Genomic DNA, 17,193 nt, shown 5'->3' with positions numbered 1-17,193 from the left:
GAATCGTCATCAAAGCTTAAGCATGTAGTAGATAAAAGATCCAAGTCCCAAGCAATGAAAAAGGAAAAGCCATATTACTCCTGGTAGAACAAACCAGTGCAAGGCAGCATGTTCTTCGATACTCCACTGAAGTTCCTTTAGTCGGTGGAATACTTGTCTACCATGCAGATAAAACCAACCTTGAGACAGAGGACAAACACTGTGCATGTTTTGCACTACTCGGTACCCAAGTGTAGACTGACATAACATATTCCAAGTTCTAACTAACTTCTAATGTGATTAAATACCCAAAGTTCACAAACAGAAAGTCCCTATACCTTGTAAGCCAACTCAACCATAAGGCAGGCCATCCAGAGGCATAATACGCCCAAGCATTCATTTGGTATTGTTTATATAGAAGTCCAGAGATGGCTACAAAGCTGAAATCTATCCCTTAAGCAATATTTTGAACATGTATATGGCGTGCATAAAGATTTAACACTTTTTATGAACGCAGTTGTGAGCAGTTGTGTTGATCAAACTCAGCAGCTTGCTTGGCTGATATAACAAAGTCATCTCCTTGCCTTGAGAGTGAGAAAGATATTCATTTACTCGGCTGCAGCAGATCCGTGTAACTGTCACGCTGTCCTTTTTATCTGTCCCTGATTCCTGTCAACAAAGATATATTATTCTATTTAGTTCAGTGTCTTGTATTTAAGACACGCTTCACAGGAAAATGCAAATCAGCAATTTAGATATGCTGTTCAAGTCGCTATTACTGCAATCTTGGGGGAGCGCTTTGATAAGCTTGAACAGTGTTTCTCAATCATTTTCCAACAAACTAGCAACAGTAACAAGTTTGCTTTACCAAATATACCGAATGGCAGCCTTTTATCCACCAAGTAGCTTTATTAGCAGCTCCTACCAAAGTGATCTGCCTTAGAGTCCATCTATAGAAGAGACCTCTTGGGTCCTTATCCCTTATGTAACTATACATGTCTTTTTATATTGGCCAAATAAAAGGTATCAACTTCAGCTAAAGACTAAAAGGTTTGCGCTGTACTTTAATTGTTTGCACAACAGGGCTTCATTCTCTAATTCACTCTTTGTTATTCTACGATGTTTACATACTCTATCCAGAACCCAAGAATCTAACATCGGCAATGAAAAAGTCTTTAACTCATTACAAACCTCAGCACCTGGGTTTATTATTCCTGGATATTTTAATGATGTTTAGTGTTAATATGCACATTGTTTGTCTAGGGTGAGTTAAGAATTAGGGATTCTTAATAGCAATCCCTTGTTGTGTTTTAGACCCGCGCTTAGCCAGAGAAAGGTCTCGCTGCAGAACCGAAGTGAGCTGAAATACTGCATTGCAGTTACTGTAGTAAGGCTTAACCATTTGGTTGCTGTTTAAGAATGTAACACATAAAGGCAAATCTCCTGCAACTGGTTCTGTTGTACGGAATCATAATGTTTATGGAAGCATTACTTTGCTCATCCGCCAGCATTATTCATTGCATCTCATTTAAAGCACCCAGTAAAATTCATGCTTTACCACTGAAAATAGAGTTATGTCTGTCTCAGATATTTATATTTTTGGTTATTATTTTGCCTTTACTAATCATAGTTAAAATCTGTCCCATGAATCAGTGTTTTTTCCGTTTTTTTGCATGACAATGCTTCTAAATCTGGAGCCCTTCAATGTCCACAAGACAAGGCAACCAACTGGTGTTGGCTTATAATCCTTAGCATCAATATTAAGAGCATAATGTAGGCCCCCATAGCACATGTGGTGCAGCATTTGGTTCAATTTCACTGCTCAAGAGAATGATTTGCAGTTTGCGATCCCTGTGCTCATGCCTGCACTGTCCATCTGACACACTGGGCAAAGCCACCAAAATCACTGGAGTGACAGATTGGGATGTAGCAAGCAGCTGGATATGCCTGGCTGCACACTACATCAACGTTGGCTGCACTTACATCATGAGGCCTTAAAGAGCCAGGGCCGACCAACCCATTGCAAGTCCAGCCCTGTTTGCAGTAAAAATGTACTTATGGTGCGGTGCAATGCTGTTATAAAATGTGTGTGTCTCTCTTGAACATGCAAGGCTTCGGTTGAGAAGGTAGGGGAAGGGAAGGCTTAGCCCTTCTGCAATAAAGAAAAGTATTTTTTATGACCACTTTATGTGATTGCTAAAAATAGAGCTTAGGATGCCACAACATTGGGCATAAGTAATTAGCCAACTGTGCCCACTTTGCCACCTATGTATCTCCTACATAACTGACACTCTAGGGGATATATATAAACTTATAGTGAGAAATGCGTTTTGACAAATGCAACCAAAAAAAGATTTACTAAAAACAGTAAATTTCATCAATTTTATAAATATTTTTTATTTTTTTATTGTTATTAAGCAATGATACCCTTTTTTCCATTTAAGTTAGCAGAGTAAATATTCATGTTGAATTAAAGCAAAAACATTTAAAATGGAATATCTGAAACTGTGTACATGACGGTTACAAAAACGAAATCAATTGTCTGCTAAAGTAATGTCATACGGCATGAAAGTCTCGTTCCATACACCAAAGACTTCCAACAGGTCTTCAAAACTGTAACTGCTGGTTAAAAGCTGATGGCATCTCCCACCTGCTGTTTAGTAACACAAAGCCCCACAGATAGAAATTGTGCTGTCGCTCATCGTTAATCTTCTTAACATCTACAGTGTATCTGAAGAACCTGAGTTCAGTGGAATCTAGCACAAGTGTATTTTACAGAGGCTGCTAGCTTCCTTGGTTTAGGATATTGAACGCTATTATATATGGAGGACACTTCTACGTCCTGAAGTATTTTTCATTAGTTTTTGTGCAATTCCACATAACAAGAATTTTACGCAGCATTTCCACAGTATCTTTCCTCTCTTTCACAGTTTCTTTCCTCTCTTTATGGATTTTCTGTGCATTCTATTCTATGCATTCCATTCTATTCCATGAATGAGTTTGGATAGTGGAATGGATAATAAATATTTACCATACCATATATACCTTTTGCTGGATCACTTGGTTTACCTTACCTCTCTAGGCTCTAACACCAAAAAGCCCCCCATTGGGGATTGTATTACTTGTGGACGGAAACATGAGTGACAATTGACCCTGATGGCAGAGAAGGGACACTTGCAACATCTACTGTGACAAAAAAACCTAATCAAAATCAGGTCTAATTAATATTTCCCAATCTCCAATACACATCCAAAAATCTTAGAATTCCAGTGAATGTAGGATCTTTCTACACAGGCTCTCCCATGTTCAAGAAGGATCATGCGGAAAACTCTAAATTGAACAGCGTAATTTAATCATCCGTAAAATGCAATTGTACAGCAACAGTGCTCCTTATCACGTACAGCAAATGTAATACATCCAGATAAAGGAAACATTTGTTACTGGTTAATAGCTGCAATAAATAATAGTCTTTTTTTTCTCTGATTTAATATTTATTATTCTATTATATTCAGCAGAACTGAAGATAAATGAAAAACAAAAAACAATGACACCTATTAAAATAATGGTCCTGCATTATGCATGCTTGTGGTTATGTAACTTTACAATAGTCATTGGCTTGGCTATAATTTAGTTGAATGTTAAGGAATGTTGTCAGAAGAGATGGAACGTTAAAAATCATCATGAACACAGATGTCTTAGAAAGTATATCCATGGTATATAAGATTATGGTGATCTCTCGTTTCACATTGAGTAACTCTAACCTTTAGGTACATTTAGGGGATTCTCAGATTTTGTCAGCATTGTCTGTTGATCACATTTTGGCATTTTACAAAAATATCATTAAATGTGTATGTTGGACGTTGGAACCCATAAAAAGCCAAAACATTTCCGCTAGGCAAGTACTATGCGTTAAGTAAATTTCACAACATTTGTTCACCCATTGAAATATTTCCAGAGCTAGACGTCTGTCCATAAAAGGCTGCCTTTATGTATCATAAGTACATGTATTTAGAATTATAAACAGTCACAATAATAATAGCAAACTGACTTCAGTACCCCAGGAGCCATTTTTTGTATTGGCAGCCACACTGTTGCCCAGAAGTGGCCATGATAATTAGTGCCGGTATGTGCTCTTATGGAGGTGCACAATGGAGGATTGCACTTATGTATGGGTCATACCAAAAAGAATGCCCTCTGTGCTGCCTCATACTAGTGGACTAAAATAGACTTGTTTAAAGCTAGTGAAAATAAAACATTATTACATTACATATTTTTATGGAGAACCAACAGATTCTATAGCACTATTAAAATGAAGAGAGAATGAACATCTAACAATAACATTAAATATTGAGAAACATTTACACATGCTAAGACAACTTGGTATAGAAGGAGAAGATGGTCCTACTCATACAAGAAAAATATTTAACGTGTTAAGTGAGATCTATTTTCACTGACAATCGGAAAAATAGATTTTGGATTCAACAATGAGTTTCACCAGACTGTGGTTGGTGGACTCTCAAAGTACTAGTCTACATGTAAAAGGATGAGCTCTACAAACACTAGCTTTGGCAGTGAGGGCAGAATGCATCCATGTGCAGCCTACCAAGGCACTTTAGAAATATCATCCCTGAAGGTGTCATATGTTCAGCAGAAGCCAGTAGTCAGCAGGAGTGATTAACAAGACGTAAAAATTGACCTGATTCCTCTGCATTCACTGAACTGTAGCACACGGCCTGAAGGTAGGGAGCTACGCCGAACGCTAGTGACCTGAACCTGTCTGGCCATGCTGTGCCCAGGGCTCGTGTAGCTATATTGAGATGCTAAAATCACCCCGATGATAAATACATTTGCAAAGGTCTGCTCTGTAATCCCAAGCGTGATAAATATGGTATTGTCGATGTCATAGAATTTTTCTGGCCCACCATTCGGTATTCATTCCAGAAACTGCTCAGTAACAGGAAGTTGCTCAACTCCCACCTGACCCTTAGGGAACCTCCGCTTTAATGAACTCGATATTCGGGGTACTGAAATAAATTCAGCTGCAATAAATTTGAGCTATATTTCCCATCGGTCTTAGGTGGTATCTGGGGATAAAGGAAGTATCATGATGACTCAGAAAGACGCTCTTTACAGGGAGTTTCTTTTCCAAATGCATCTTCTGCTGTAACGTAACAGACCCCTGCGTCATACAATAACAAGATATTTCACGGCTGCCGCATTGACTTGCCTCTTGAATGCCGTACACCGTAAAGAACTGTACTATTGTTTCTGGCCTCTAGGAAATCTAGATAAATTGCTGTTTAATAGCCATTTGGGCTGAATATTGGGCAGTAACTGTATTGGGAGGAGATGTCCATTATTTTATCTCTATCATCAAGCAAGATTGTTCTAAAAAAACGATCAAAAGAATCAAGTTAACCAAATTAATTCTCTTTTCCTTAAAGTGTACAGTCTCCAGCTTTGTCATGTCCTGCTACACAATGCTCTCCATTCACCAATTCACACTTGTAGTTTCCTTGCTTATTTCAACTTGATAGTGTAGACAGCAAAAGAGGGCTTTGTTAGCAGTAGTAGAAGCTGGGTTAAAGGTTTCCCATTCAGCTACCAGGGAACAATGCTAGTCTGTTTCAAGCCACAGTTCTGCTGCTTTATTATGCACATAACTGTCTGTACCTCAGCTAATTTTCGCTGTGGGAGTAGGAAATACGATATTTGGTGCAATGGGAACGTTAAAGTCATTTTTACCCTCTCCGTGGGATGACTTGAGGTTAATATCAAAACAGGTTTATTATTTAGCCAAGTAAAGGTGACTGCCCTATGCATTATGAAGAATAGCCAGCAGGAAAACTGAGCTGACCCCACATAATGCATAATTAAATTGACACTCAGGAAATCTTACAAATTTTATCATGCGGTACACAAGGCCATTCAGGAGAAACATAGTGGAATCCTTTATAGTACATTGTGCATCTTTAGATTGTAAGATCTTGGGGCCCTCATAAACCCACCATTCTTACCGAGAACCAAAAGTACCATAAGGCTAGATGGCAAGGTAGTGGAAGTCTTCACTGATAGAAATTAAGTTTCATTATAATCTTAGTCCCTCACTGAAACCAGGGCATACATTTTGGAATGCATTACCTATCGGGCTTCCATTTGGTCACTGGACTCTGGATGGCAGAATGTGCCCCTTTTTGCCCATGTTTAACACAGTAGTTTGGTGCTGTACTATATATTCATTGAAACACTAAGTGCCACGGATTAAACATGCAAGAGTCACCAAGGGGCAATTCCCTTGCATATCCTCATCCAGGTGTGGTGTCACAAATGAGGTAGGGCTTTTGATCCTATCCAATACTCCAATAGCTCTAGTTACGGCTCTGGTACATAGGACTTTTTAGTTTGAAACAAAGTAACATGCAAACTAAAGCCCAGGTACTGTCATGAAACCATTGTGTTATGCGTCAAAATTGTCACTTAAGCTTCAAATGGTCCGAAAAAAATGGGTTTACCAAAGATTGTGATTGTGATACAAGTTTAAGTATTTAAATTATGTTTAGTGATTGTTTTCTGTGTATCATAAATCTGTTGCTTACCCAATCAAATATTTCCTTTTACAAAAATAAAGAAAGAGAACAATAAGCATTATGTATAAAAATATATGTTTAGTTTAATGAATAGATACTCTATTTGAACGTATAAATTGTATCATCTAAAACAGCAGCATTAAGAGAAAACAGGATTTGTAAGAAATGATTTGAATATTATTTTCTAGGTCTCTGGGTAGAAGGAAAAGCATGACGGACAACAGGCAGGATGAGCCCAAGTCATCTCCTTGGGCAGCTGGACAGCTCATGGAAGCTTCCTCTCTCCCGCATGCCACAGACATGAAAGAACAAGGAGGGGCAGGAGAAGGGGTAGTCCACAGCTCCAATGGCATTCCCTTCAGAGAGGCAGAGGACAGAGGATATGGGGAGCGGGCTCTCCAGGCCTCTCATCCCAACACCAAGGAGAATGGCATTAATGGGGAAATGCCATCTGCAGACTCCGAAACTGCAGGTAATCATATTTAAAGTCACTCAAACTAGAGACGTTTAATTAATAAACATTTTTTTCCAGGTAATTGCACCTTTCATAATACCTTTCCCTACATTCCATGCAAAAAAAAACTGGTGTACTTCAAATAGTTAAATACATGTGAAAGTAATTAACCCATTTTGATCCACTTAAACTACTGAGATGATCACATTTTGTACTCTGATTGGTTCCTTTTCTTCTCGTCAAGACCCACAGTTTTTGCTTTTTACTTTTTTAAAATAGAGAGGTATCCTGTATGCTATAGAGACCCTCTGAACAGCAGGCACAGTCTAAAGACTACCGGATTTCCCCACATCTTCCTCCCCTGGACAGTAGAAATCTCCTCTCCCCAGCCACTTACACAGAGTCCTAGGAAAGACAATGATCCAATGGCAGAGCTACCCATTCCCAGTATTGTAGTCGTGAGTGGGATGTGACAATGGATGATGTCATGTAAGAGAAGGTGGATGGGAGATGGTTACCAGGCAAAAAAAGCAAAGTAGAGAGTTCAAAGGAGGGATAGAGAGAGTGTAAAAAGAGGGGAGGGAGAAAGAAGGGTGGGAGAGATGAGAGTGGAAGAAAAAAGGAAGGTAGGAGGAGGAGAGAGAAAAATGGAGAGGAAGAGAGGATGAGGTGAAAGAAAAGGAAGAGAGAGAAAGACAAGAGAAAGAGAGAGGGGAGGGATACAGAGGAGTGGAATAGATGACTTGGCCATGTCATTTCAATTATGCAATTTTGGATCTGACTATTTAGATCTGACTGTCACAGTCTGTTATTCTATAGTCATTTGCCCAAATTGTATGTCAATAAACTGAAAAACAAAACAAATACCTTTTGTATATGTTGGTGCATGTACAGTATATTTTCTTGTCCGTGTCTTTTGTAAAGCAATGTAGCCCTGGCTACCCTCAACACCTGATTAAACTGAATGCTCAATGAGAAAAAAAACAAACATGTTACCACACATATCCAGGAGGTCTGCAAGATACCTGTATATTCAGATTACCTGTTCACAGAATCCTCAATGAATGGTGATACCATATATTGGGTCGAACAAAACAATAAGCTTTAACGTTTGGGGCCTTAGAGGTCTCTTCTTCAGATAGAATGGTTGATTTAATTCCAGCCATCATTAATACTTCTGCAGAGAATACCCCTCTGTTTAGTAAAACAAACTTAGGGCAGTTTTTGCTACCATGGATTAACCCCATGTAAAAACTGCTGCCCATCTGTCTTCTGATAGGTCTTCTTCTTCCACCCAAGTCAATAGAATGCTGCATTCCTTGACTGTAAATCTCTCCAGATTTGAAAAAAGACCCGAGTTAATAAAAAAGAACGCTGTGTCTTTGTCATAATGTTTGTCCCAGCAGTTGGAGAAACAGCCCTTTTTCTAATAGAAGAAAATCCATAAATTGTATGTTATTATCGAATTGATAGTTAGAGTTAAAGTGCCTTTTATGTTGCCCTTGACATGGAGATATTTTTTTGTGGTTGTACTTCTCATGAGACCTGCTACATAATTGCATGTGGAAAGATTTTCAAGCCAGGAGAGCTTTCATACTTGATGAGCAGGAGCCAGAGATAATCTTCTCTCTCAAGGTAAATGTAATTACTGATTTGTGAATATCCTGCAAAAAATACGGTATTGTAGAATAATGTTTTGAACCCTTAAAAAATATCCCATCCTGCTTACTGAATAACCATCAGTCCAAGGGAACTTTAAGAGTCCAACAGTAGAGTATTTTCAAACACATCCAGCAGGCAGTGGATGGATTGTTAAAATTAATTCTGTGCCTGAGGCTCCAAACTGCATTTCTGCAATTCTTTGAAGTATGAAAAGGTCATCCCTGGTGCCATTTAAACTTTGTTGTGATGTTTGGCTGGAAGGAATGTTCTATTCTAGGTGGAAGTACGTTATGTTACCATGCCGTTGTCTTAAATTAAGTTGGTGGCCTCTGTCACTGATGCGTGTAGACATTTTCAGGGAGACTGGAAGCTTTACGAGGATTTTTTCGGCGCAGTCACTTATTTTCAGAGGGCAGCAGATGTAGTAGAGTTTTATATAATGAGGGGATTCAAACTTGCATGAGATAGGCATAATGCCGAATTTGAAAATGTTTATTTTTGTAAACATCGCTCATCATTAAATAGTAAATTCTATAGTGCTGTTGAAGGAAGACTTTGCAAACCATGGGGTAGTCTGGACATGTTTCTGTTTATGATTATGTTGTGATTTTCTTTTGCGTGTTGTCCACTATGGTAGTGCATAACTTTTGTAAGCTTAAGTTTGGGGTGGGAAATATGAAATTACTAATATACTGCTATGGGCATTTTTGGGGATTTTTTGATAGGGTGAAGTCAACACAAAACTCATCGAGGAACGTATGCATTGGCCACCATACCAGTTTGGCAGGCCCTAAGGAGAGCTGAGAATATGTGCAAATGTCATATGCTATACGTGTATGACCTTCCATTATTTACTTATTTCTTTTCCACTGTACAAAGATTTACATTTTTATTAACTTTATGGAGCCAACTTTTATCTTAAGTCCACCGGTTGCACTGTAATTGCTTCCCCTGGTTTTAGTGTTTGATTCATTACATATTGCTCTTTGCTTTATCAAATTAAAGGCAGACTTTTTACCAAGGATATGTGTAAAAAAGGCATTGTCTTTAATGTAACTGTATATCCACAGGCAGATCACTGGAATATTGCAAGGCTATGCAAATTATCCTGGTCTGATGCAGCTACCATTACATGTTACTCAATTTATTTGTGCCTACAGGCAACCGGGTATTTTATGAAAGGGAGAAGAGAAACACGAAGTAGGATTAATTTACTTGTATTAGCCCTAATACTAACACCTGCTCCTGAAGCCTGCATCTGGGCATTATAACAGGGCTAGCAGCTCTAGGCTTGCAATTACTGTTGATGGATCTATAACCATTAGAGTGCACCTACGTCTAATGTGGTTTGTGTGGTTGGAGCTGTGCTTCACTCAGAGAAATTCAGGAGCCCTATAAGCCAACTTGAACAAATGTATCAGTTTAATTAATGGTGAGATTGTTTATTGAGTCCATATTGTTAAAAGGTGAGGCATAAATGCATAGGTGTAGCTGATTAATAGTCCAAGTAGTCAATAGTTGGCGATAGTTATATGTATCATAATATGAATCTAACTACAACATGCAGTGTCCTCCACAAATACTGGCATCTTTGATAACTATAAGCAAAGAAAGCTACAAAAATTGTCTTTATTGATTAACCTTTTGTTTAAACAATACACAAAAATACGTGGATATCAGACTGCACTGTATATTGCACTGTATATTGCAGTTATAAGTGGATAGTAGGGAAACCATTACTGCTATATAGGACCACTTATATGTTATGGGTCAGGATAATCTAACAAAAGCAATCATCAATGTTGGCATGACTGAAGTGATGCAACAGTATGTACGCTAAAACAATGAAGAACTTGATTTGTAAATAGAAGCATAGATTACGTACTCTGCAACCTTCATAATACAAGCTTTATTGCAAAGCTCAATCAGAAATGGTCCAGACAATAGAATTATGGATGATGGTGTCCCTTTAAGCCTGGTACTCGAATTCCACACACCTGGTCCCATTGTCATAGTAACCAGCCATGTGATGCAGGGTTTGTTCTAGGATGTTATAACCAGTATCATCAAAATATAGGTTGACATGACAACCAGAGGCTGAAAACCCATGTCTCTAGTTATTTCATTTAAGCACGAGTCACCACATCACCCCTCTTCCCAGTATAAATATAGATATATATCTACATCTATCTATCTATCTATCTATCTATCTATCTATCTATCTATCTATCTATCTATCTATCTATCTAGATAGATAGATACTTTCTAAGCAGGAGATGTCATTTGTTGTATCCATGTTTTCTAAATATAATGAAATTAAATTTAATCACCATTATTATATCTGTATTTTTTCAGAGCTTAAGACCTTATTTTAACCCTTTTGGAATGGATAATGCAGGTTTAAAACTGCATTAACTTATTTTTACTTAATATATGTTATAAAAGGATGGTGATGCAGTAAGATTAGAATAGTGGATACAAAGAGCAACAATGTAATTAAGCCTAATTTTGTCCCTGAAGAGGGTGTCGGTATACCTTTCCACAGACCTGAATAAATCTTATTGCACAACCTTCCCCATTTATGCATATTTTTTAGATTATCTTCATCATTCCAAATCTTGATGATGAAAACACTTACATATAAAAAGTAATATCATTAGGAGAGCTCTGCATTTTCCACCATAACTTTTTTAACAATAGAATTACTTGTGTTTCCCTGTCAATGTGTTATATGAAAGTTGTGTTTAGAAATATATAATTTTTAAGATGCATTATAGGGTAATTGCTTTAAGACGTGTTTTAGGAAATTAAGAGCTGCTGTGCCAGTTAAATCACTGGATAAGATGAGGCAGTAAGGCCTCTGTCTGCTTTGATGGCCAAGGCTAGCTGCTTCCTTAATATGTTGTCATGACGACCCTCCTCAGAGCTGTGGACCTTTTTTTGCTGTGCAAGGTGGGTGATGGGAGCCAAGTTCTCCATTCAGCATAATCCTTAATGCACATATTTAATACAAAGTCTTGATCACTTCATGTCAAAAAGCACAAATATCTCTAATGGAGGCTGGATATACAAAATACAGGGAATATGGAAAGGCCTTCTTGTCAATTAAGTTTCAATATAAAATAGAATTGTATTCAACCTATTTTTTTTGTAATATGAACTGTTTTATAAATCTAATATGACTATACCCATTGATGTTAAGGTCCATCTCTAAGGACAGCGTAACAAAAATTCACACTTGCTCTTTAGGTTGTGAGCCACAGATTTTCCATTGTTGTGATTAATAGATATCTACCTAATTTAAAGTAAATGTTTTATTTTTGGATCTACTTGATGTAAGAAATCATATGTACTTTTATCACATGGAGATGTGTGTGCATTTTTATTCAAAGCTGAAAAACTCTGTTTCATTGGAATTATGATGAAGTCACATATATTTAAGGATCAAAGTAGTTTTTCTATATTTATTTTCTAAACATACATTGGTTATTTATACTTTAGATTTTAAAATACTTACTCATAGACAACAATGATTATGGTGAGAATCAAAGCTTTATTATTCAACACGCAGGAGAGGAAAAACATTTCAGAAGGAAACCTCTGGGTAACCTTGGCTTTAAGACATGCCCTTCCCTGGGCACTAAGAGGGTAACTTTGTAACTTTGACTACAGTAAAACAAACAGAAAATACTTAAGCTGCCATATACAAAAAGATCTACACATAGTACATGCACTTTATGCTTGAATCCTGGCACTCTGTGAGTCTCTTTGCCAGGTACCCGACACCCTGCGTGTCACTTTGCCAGGAAGCCAGCTGTCTTGGATGATCCTTCAAAATTTCACTCTGTGTGTGGAGAACCAGTATATATATATATATATATATATATATATATATATCTTCCATTGTGACAGCACAATGATAACTGGCAGGAGAGGTTCCATCTTTATTTATATAAAAAATGTAACCGACCGATGTTATTATCATTATTATCATACATAAGTTATCGTTCTATTGAGTAAGTACATTTCATTAGTTATATAGTGTAGCATAAGGCCACACCATAGAACAGTCTTCGCATGAAATGTGCATGTATATACATTGACGGATATGTTTGTGAGCATTGAGCCACAAGTAACTGTTTGAATAAAGTGTAATTGTGCCACTTCTGCTAATTTTGCTTCTATTTGTGTTAGGCTGTCAAGTGGTGAACTGGGGAGCTGTGCTAGCTTTAAACCAATGAAGGGTTACCATGGGTTACCATGGAAACTCAAGGCACCCTGCTAGCTTAAGACATCTATGTTTTGACTACTCAGCTGAAATTATTGTTATATCTAACTCTTAACAAGCACAGGTTTTATGTGCAAAGAATCATAAGTTGTCATTGCAATTACAAAATTATATTACAGCAAGAACATATGCGTTATACCCTTTATTTAGGTAAGTATCTAATTTATGTAGTTATTTTATGGATGTAGGTTTTGATGGTCAATGCTTAACTCATTAGGATAATCTTATGAAGCACATTGAGCTGAGGCCAGTAAGTAGAAGTAGAAGTGTAATCTAATTAATAAAGAAAATTCCTACACTAGAATTGTATGTTTTCCCAATACACATTTCATATACTCCTACTTGCATGTTGAGATCAGGCACAATAGCCCTTAGGTATTAGCCACATTACCTGTCAAGTAACAACCAGTGGGGCCCCTAGGCAGCCACACACAGTGCCATACTTATAGTGTGGGGCCACATGATGTGACCCTGCTGAGTGTCCACCTCCCAGCTAAAGTAGCAACCGTAGTGCAGTTACCGCTGTGCGGCCATTTGTGGTGCACCACCAGATTGTTCGTTAGTGTATATAGGCCACCAGAGCTTAGGAATCCCTAGACAAGCGTCCAGCCTTATCATAGTTCAACTAGACTGCTGTATACTAATAAGACATTTTGAATGTGTTGGCAAATTTGAGGAGTGATTCTCAGGAAAATACCATTAGTTGCTGTGTGGATTGCACCATTTTTTTAAATAAATCATGTGTAAAACCCCCAAATGTGTGCTTTAATATTTTGAAGTAAATAAAGTTGATTTGGTGTTTGCCAAAGAGTACAGTACCCTATCTGCCACCATTTTTATAGATAATGGTGGAAATTAGTTCAGAACTTGGGTAACAGAGGTACATCCCATGTACTCTGTTTCACTAGTGATTCAGATTCTCTTGTCCAGAACACTTAACTAGATGTAATATCTCTTCATTCTGTAGCTTTGTGACCTCTGTTCTTGAACATTTGCTGAACTCTTCTGTGGCTCAGCTCCTGCACTTACTACTTGGATAATGTCCAAACCTCATTCTATCACTACCAATTACATCTATTCCGTTTCATTGCTGGATCTGTCTGTCTTGTTACAAGGCACCAAATGGCACAATTCTTCTTTTCGGTTACCATTTACTTTCATGACACAACTAATCCAATTTCTTTAACTTAATATGTTAATTTGGCTCCTGCCTTTACCCAGGTTGTTGACATAATCATTTTAGTAAGTATTGCCTGAAAATACAGCTTTTTGTCTTTTCCATCCACTGAACATCTGTGACCTCTCTTGAAATACTATAGATATATGTAAATTCAAAATCATTCACACAAAAAAGGAAGACAAAAATATGCTTAAATTATATTTATTTAAGTATAAGAATATAGATTTGACAAATCCAGAAATTACTTACCAAAATAAATAGAGAAAGAAAAAGATAATCTAACACCCTGTATGAGATCTCCAATGTTTCGGCAACTGCCTTTTCCCTAGCCTACACTTTTTTTTCTTATTTGATCTATTTGGAGTGCAGTGCCAACTATTACATCTCTCTTGAAATATATGATGATGTATGATGTTCTAGTGTTGTAATTACAGGTAGATGCGTACTCTGCTCCCTACATTATCATTGATCCTGCTTGTTGACTTTTTGTACTAGAGATGGCATTATGCCCATTTGTCCTCTGAATATGTGACATATGTAACAAGAAAATCAGAAATACAGTGGAAGACACATGCCCAAAGCTCTATGTGCCAAGGGGTGGAATTTTAATGACGGAAATAATTTGATTCTAATACTGTATAAATAATTGCTGATGAATGTAAGGGGCAGACATTTCTGTCACCGCATTTCTGGTGAAATCGCGTCCTAGAGCTATTTTTGAGATTCAAGCGACAGATGAGCGACAGCCAAAAAATCATAATATAACTGGAAGAACTTGCAAACTCATATATTCTACTGTTTATGTTTAAAGGTAATGCAAAAATTGGGATTCAGCTGGAAATAATAGAACATGAAAGAATGAGGTGAAAAAGCATTAAAATACATACATCCAAAAACATGAGCTTCCACAGCTCGTGAGCTTTTGGCAAGCTGCATGATATTTCCGCAGAATATACGGCATACCCTTTCTGTACCTTGAACTTTTAATGAACCCAAAGGAAAGCAGAAGGAAACTCTGCATCAAGCCTTCAAGGATATGCTGGGTTGGCTGGCACTGCTATATTTAGAGCCTGTCCATTAGTTTCAAAGTGTTTGTCCTTTTTTCAGCATCATTAATAGTAAAAACACAATTTCCACCGCAATGCTCATGCCTCCTGTCTCTTAAAATATGTATCAAAGTGGAAGATATAAAGCTTACATCCCTCTTGAGGAAACCCCTAGAGGCAGTCTGGTTACTTCTAGCTCCTGTTAAAGTCTACGCTGTTTCATACTGTCGGAAATCTGTATTTTTCCACTGTGCCCTTGGTATTATTATAGAAATCATATCCAATATGTTTATATGGAAACGTTGCTGCAGCTGGTTGAAGCACAATAGAGTTCACCTTATTATTTTGTTATCTTGGCAAATAACTGTATGTTGATGACAGATGTCAGTTTGCAGTTTACTAGGCAGGTAGGCTAAAAAAAGTGTCTTATTTACTAACCTAATGGAGAAAGATTTCTTTCAGGATTAGCAATAAATACATCCCAGACTCAACCTTATAAAGTTCATATACGTGTTTTTTCACTCATTTTTGGACATTCTCCAACACTTCGGGCATTAGGATCATGGGCTGGTTGGGGATATCCACTGATCTCCACCGACTGTCCCAGGGAACTGTTTAATCAATTTTACTGACATAAACAGACATACAATTTCCAATTAATTTGTCTCATACACAAAGAGGCATATACAATATACAATGTTACAATTCACAAACAATCTTACTCTGTCGATTCCCGAGGCTTATTTTATAGGAAAGAAGGTGCTGGTGTATGTCCATATTGGAGTAAAAATAGCGCAGTAGTCTGCTATACTGCTAAAATGATTTTAACATAGTCTGAAATACCCCTAGATAAAAAAAAACTCATGAAAAACATTTTGTTGATCTGGGAATTTGTGAAACTATGACTTCCATGAAGTCATGCTATCATTTGGCTTATTTTTTCTTCAAGTATGCTAGTTTAGCATTATGGGAGGTGTAGTTTTGCAGCTAGATGGCTACTCTGGAGGGCGTGTAGCCCTGTGCATATTAATCAGTATGATTTACAGAGATGGCTTTATAGCTATTTAGTACATCTTTATCATTGTGCTAAGGAGGTAATATCAGCCCTTTTCTATAATGTTGTCCAGTCCGAGGGAATCCCCAACACCATATTAACAATATCTGTATTGTTTGCTTCTCTTGTTTTGCCCCTTTTGGTGCTTCGGCAGAGGAGGTATCTGCACGAATAGTCCAAGTAGTAACTGCTGATGCTGTAGCGGTCCTGAGAGGTGAACAAGAGAAGGAAGCCCAGCACAAAGGACCCCCGGGACATCTGCCTTTAGGTAACACAGGGAGCAGTGGGAGAACGGGAGTGTTTGTGGGACCAAGTGTCAAATCAAGTGAGGGACTTCCTTAAGCTATAAGGTTCCATTCCCTCATCAACCAGTTTCTTAATTTACTTCCATTTTAGTACAAAACATATACTGTACATATATCACACACACTTGCACACTTATTTATGGCTTCGGGTGGCTGCATACAGTAAGAAATAAACCTGTACCAGTCTCCATTGAATAAAATGGAGAGAGTGGGTGCTTCTTGGATTGGTCACCCTTCCCCATAGAGTAATATGGAGAAGGAAGGCATACCTATCATTGGTCACCATTAAAGGTAGGCCTGTTTCCCATTGGCTACCTTATCCCAGCCCCCCATTTTTTCATTGGTAAACTTGGTAAAATTGGTAAATCTGAATATCCTATACATTGTTTGTCATGTGTGAATACAAGCGGTCCATTCATAAATGTAATTCCTTTTAATTTATCATTTCAATCCATATCTTTTAAAGATATCTGATAAAGCATCCCTGTTGTTTTCCCCTTAACCATAATATTGCTGTGGACAGGAGGGAGCTCTCTTCAGGACCCTAAGAGATGGATTGACAGTGATAAGTGCCAGGGTTTAACCCATGTAACACAGGTATTATAGGAACAAGCATTGTTTTCTACGTTTTAACTCCA

At 37.7% G+C, this 17,193-nt stretch overlaps 1 protein-coding gene across 10 annotated transcripts in view; it reads left to right on the top strand.

The window, feature by feature from the left end:
- Window positions 1-17,193, top strand: part of MAP2 (microtubule associated protein 2) — an 83,740-nt gene that overhangs the window by 45,650 nt on the left and 20,897 nt on the right. For 8 of the 10 annotated variants that reach the window (XM_053470420.1, XM_053470419.1, XM_053470417.1 and 5 more), the window contains 2 exons: window positions 6,755-7,038; window positions 16,405-16,518. In XM_053470420.1, the coding sequence (XP_053326395.1) occupies window positions 6,777-7,038; window positions 16,405-16,518 (376 nt within the window). In that variant the 5' untranslated portion in view covers window positions 6,755-6,776. The remainder of the gene's footprint in view (window positions 1-6,754; window positions 7,039-16,404; window positions 16,519-17,193) is intronic. The other 2 variants (XM_053470415.1, XM_053470418.1) reach the window with 1 other exon arrangement.

This window comes from Spea bombifrons, chromosome 7, assembly GCF_027358695.1.
Source record: "Spea bombifrons isolate aSpeBom1 chromosome 7, aSpeBom1.2.pri, whole genome shotgun sequence".
Lineage (NCBI taxonomy): Eukaryota > Metazoa > Chordata > Amphibia > Anura > Pelobatidae > Spea > Spea bombifrons.
Note: the sequence above shows the minus strand (reverse complement) of the source record. Positions and strands in the feature narration are given on the sequence as shown.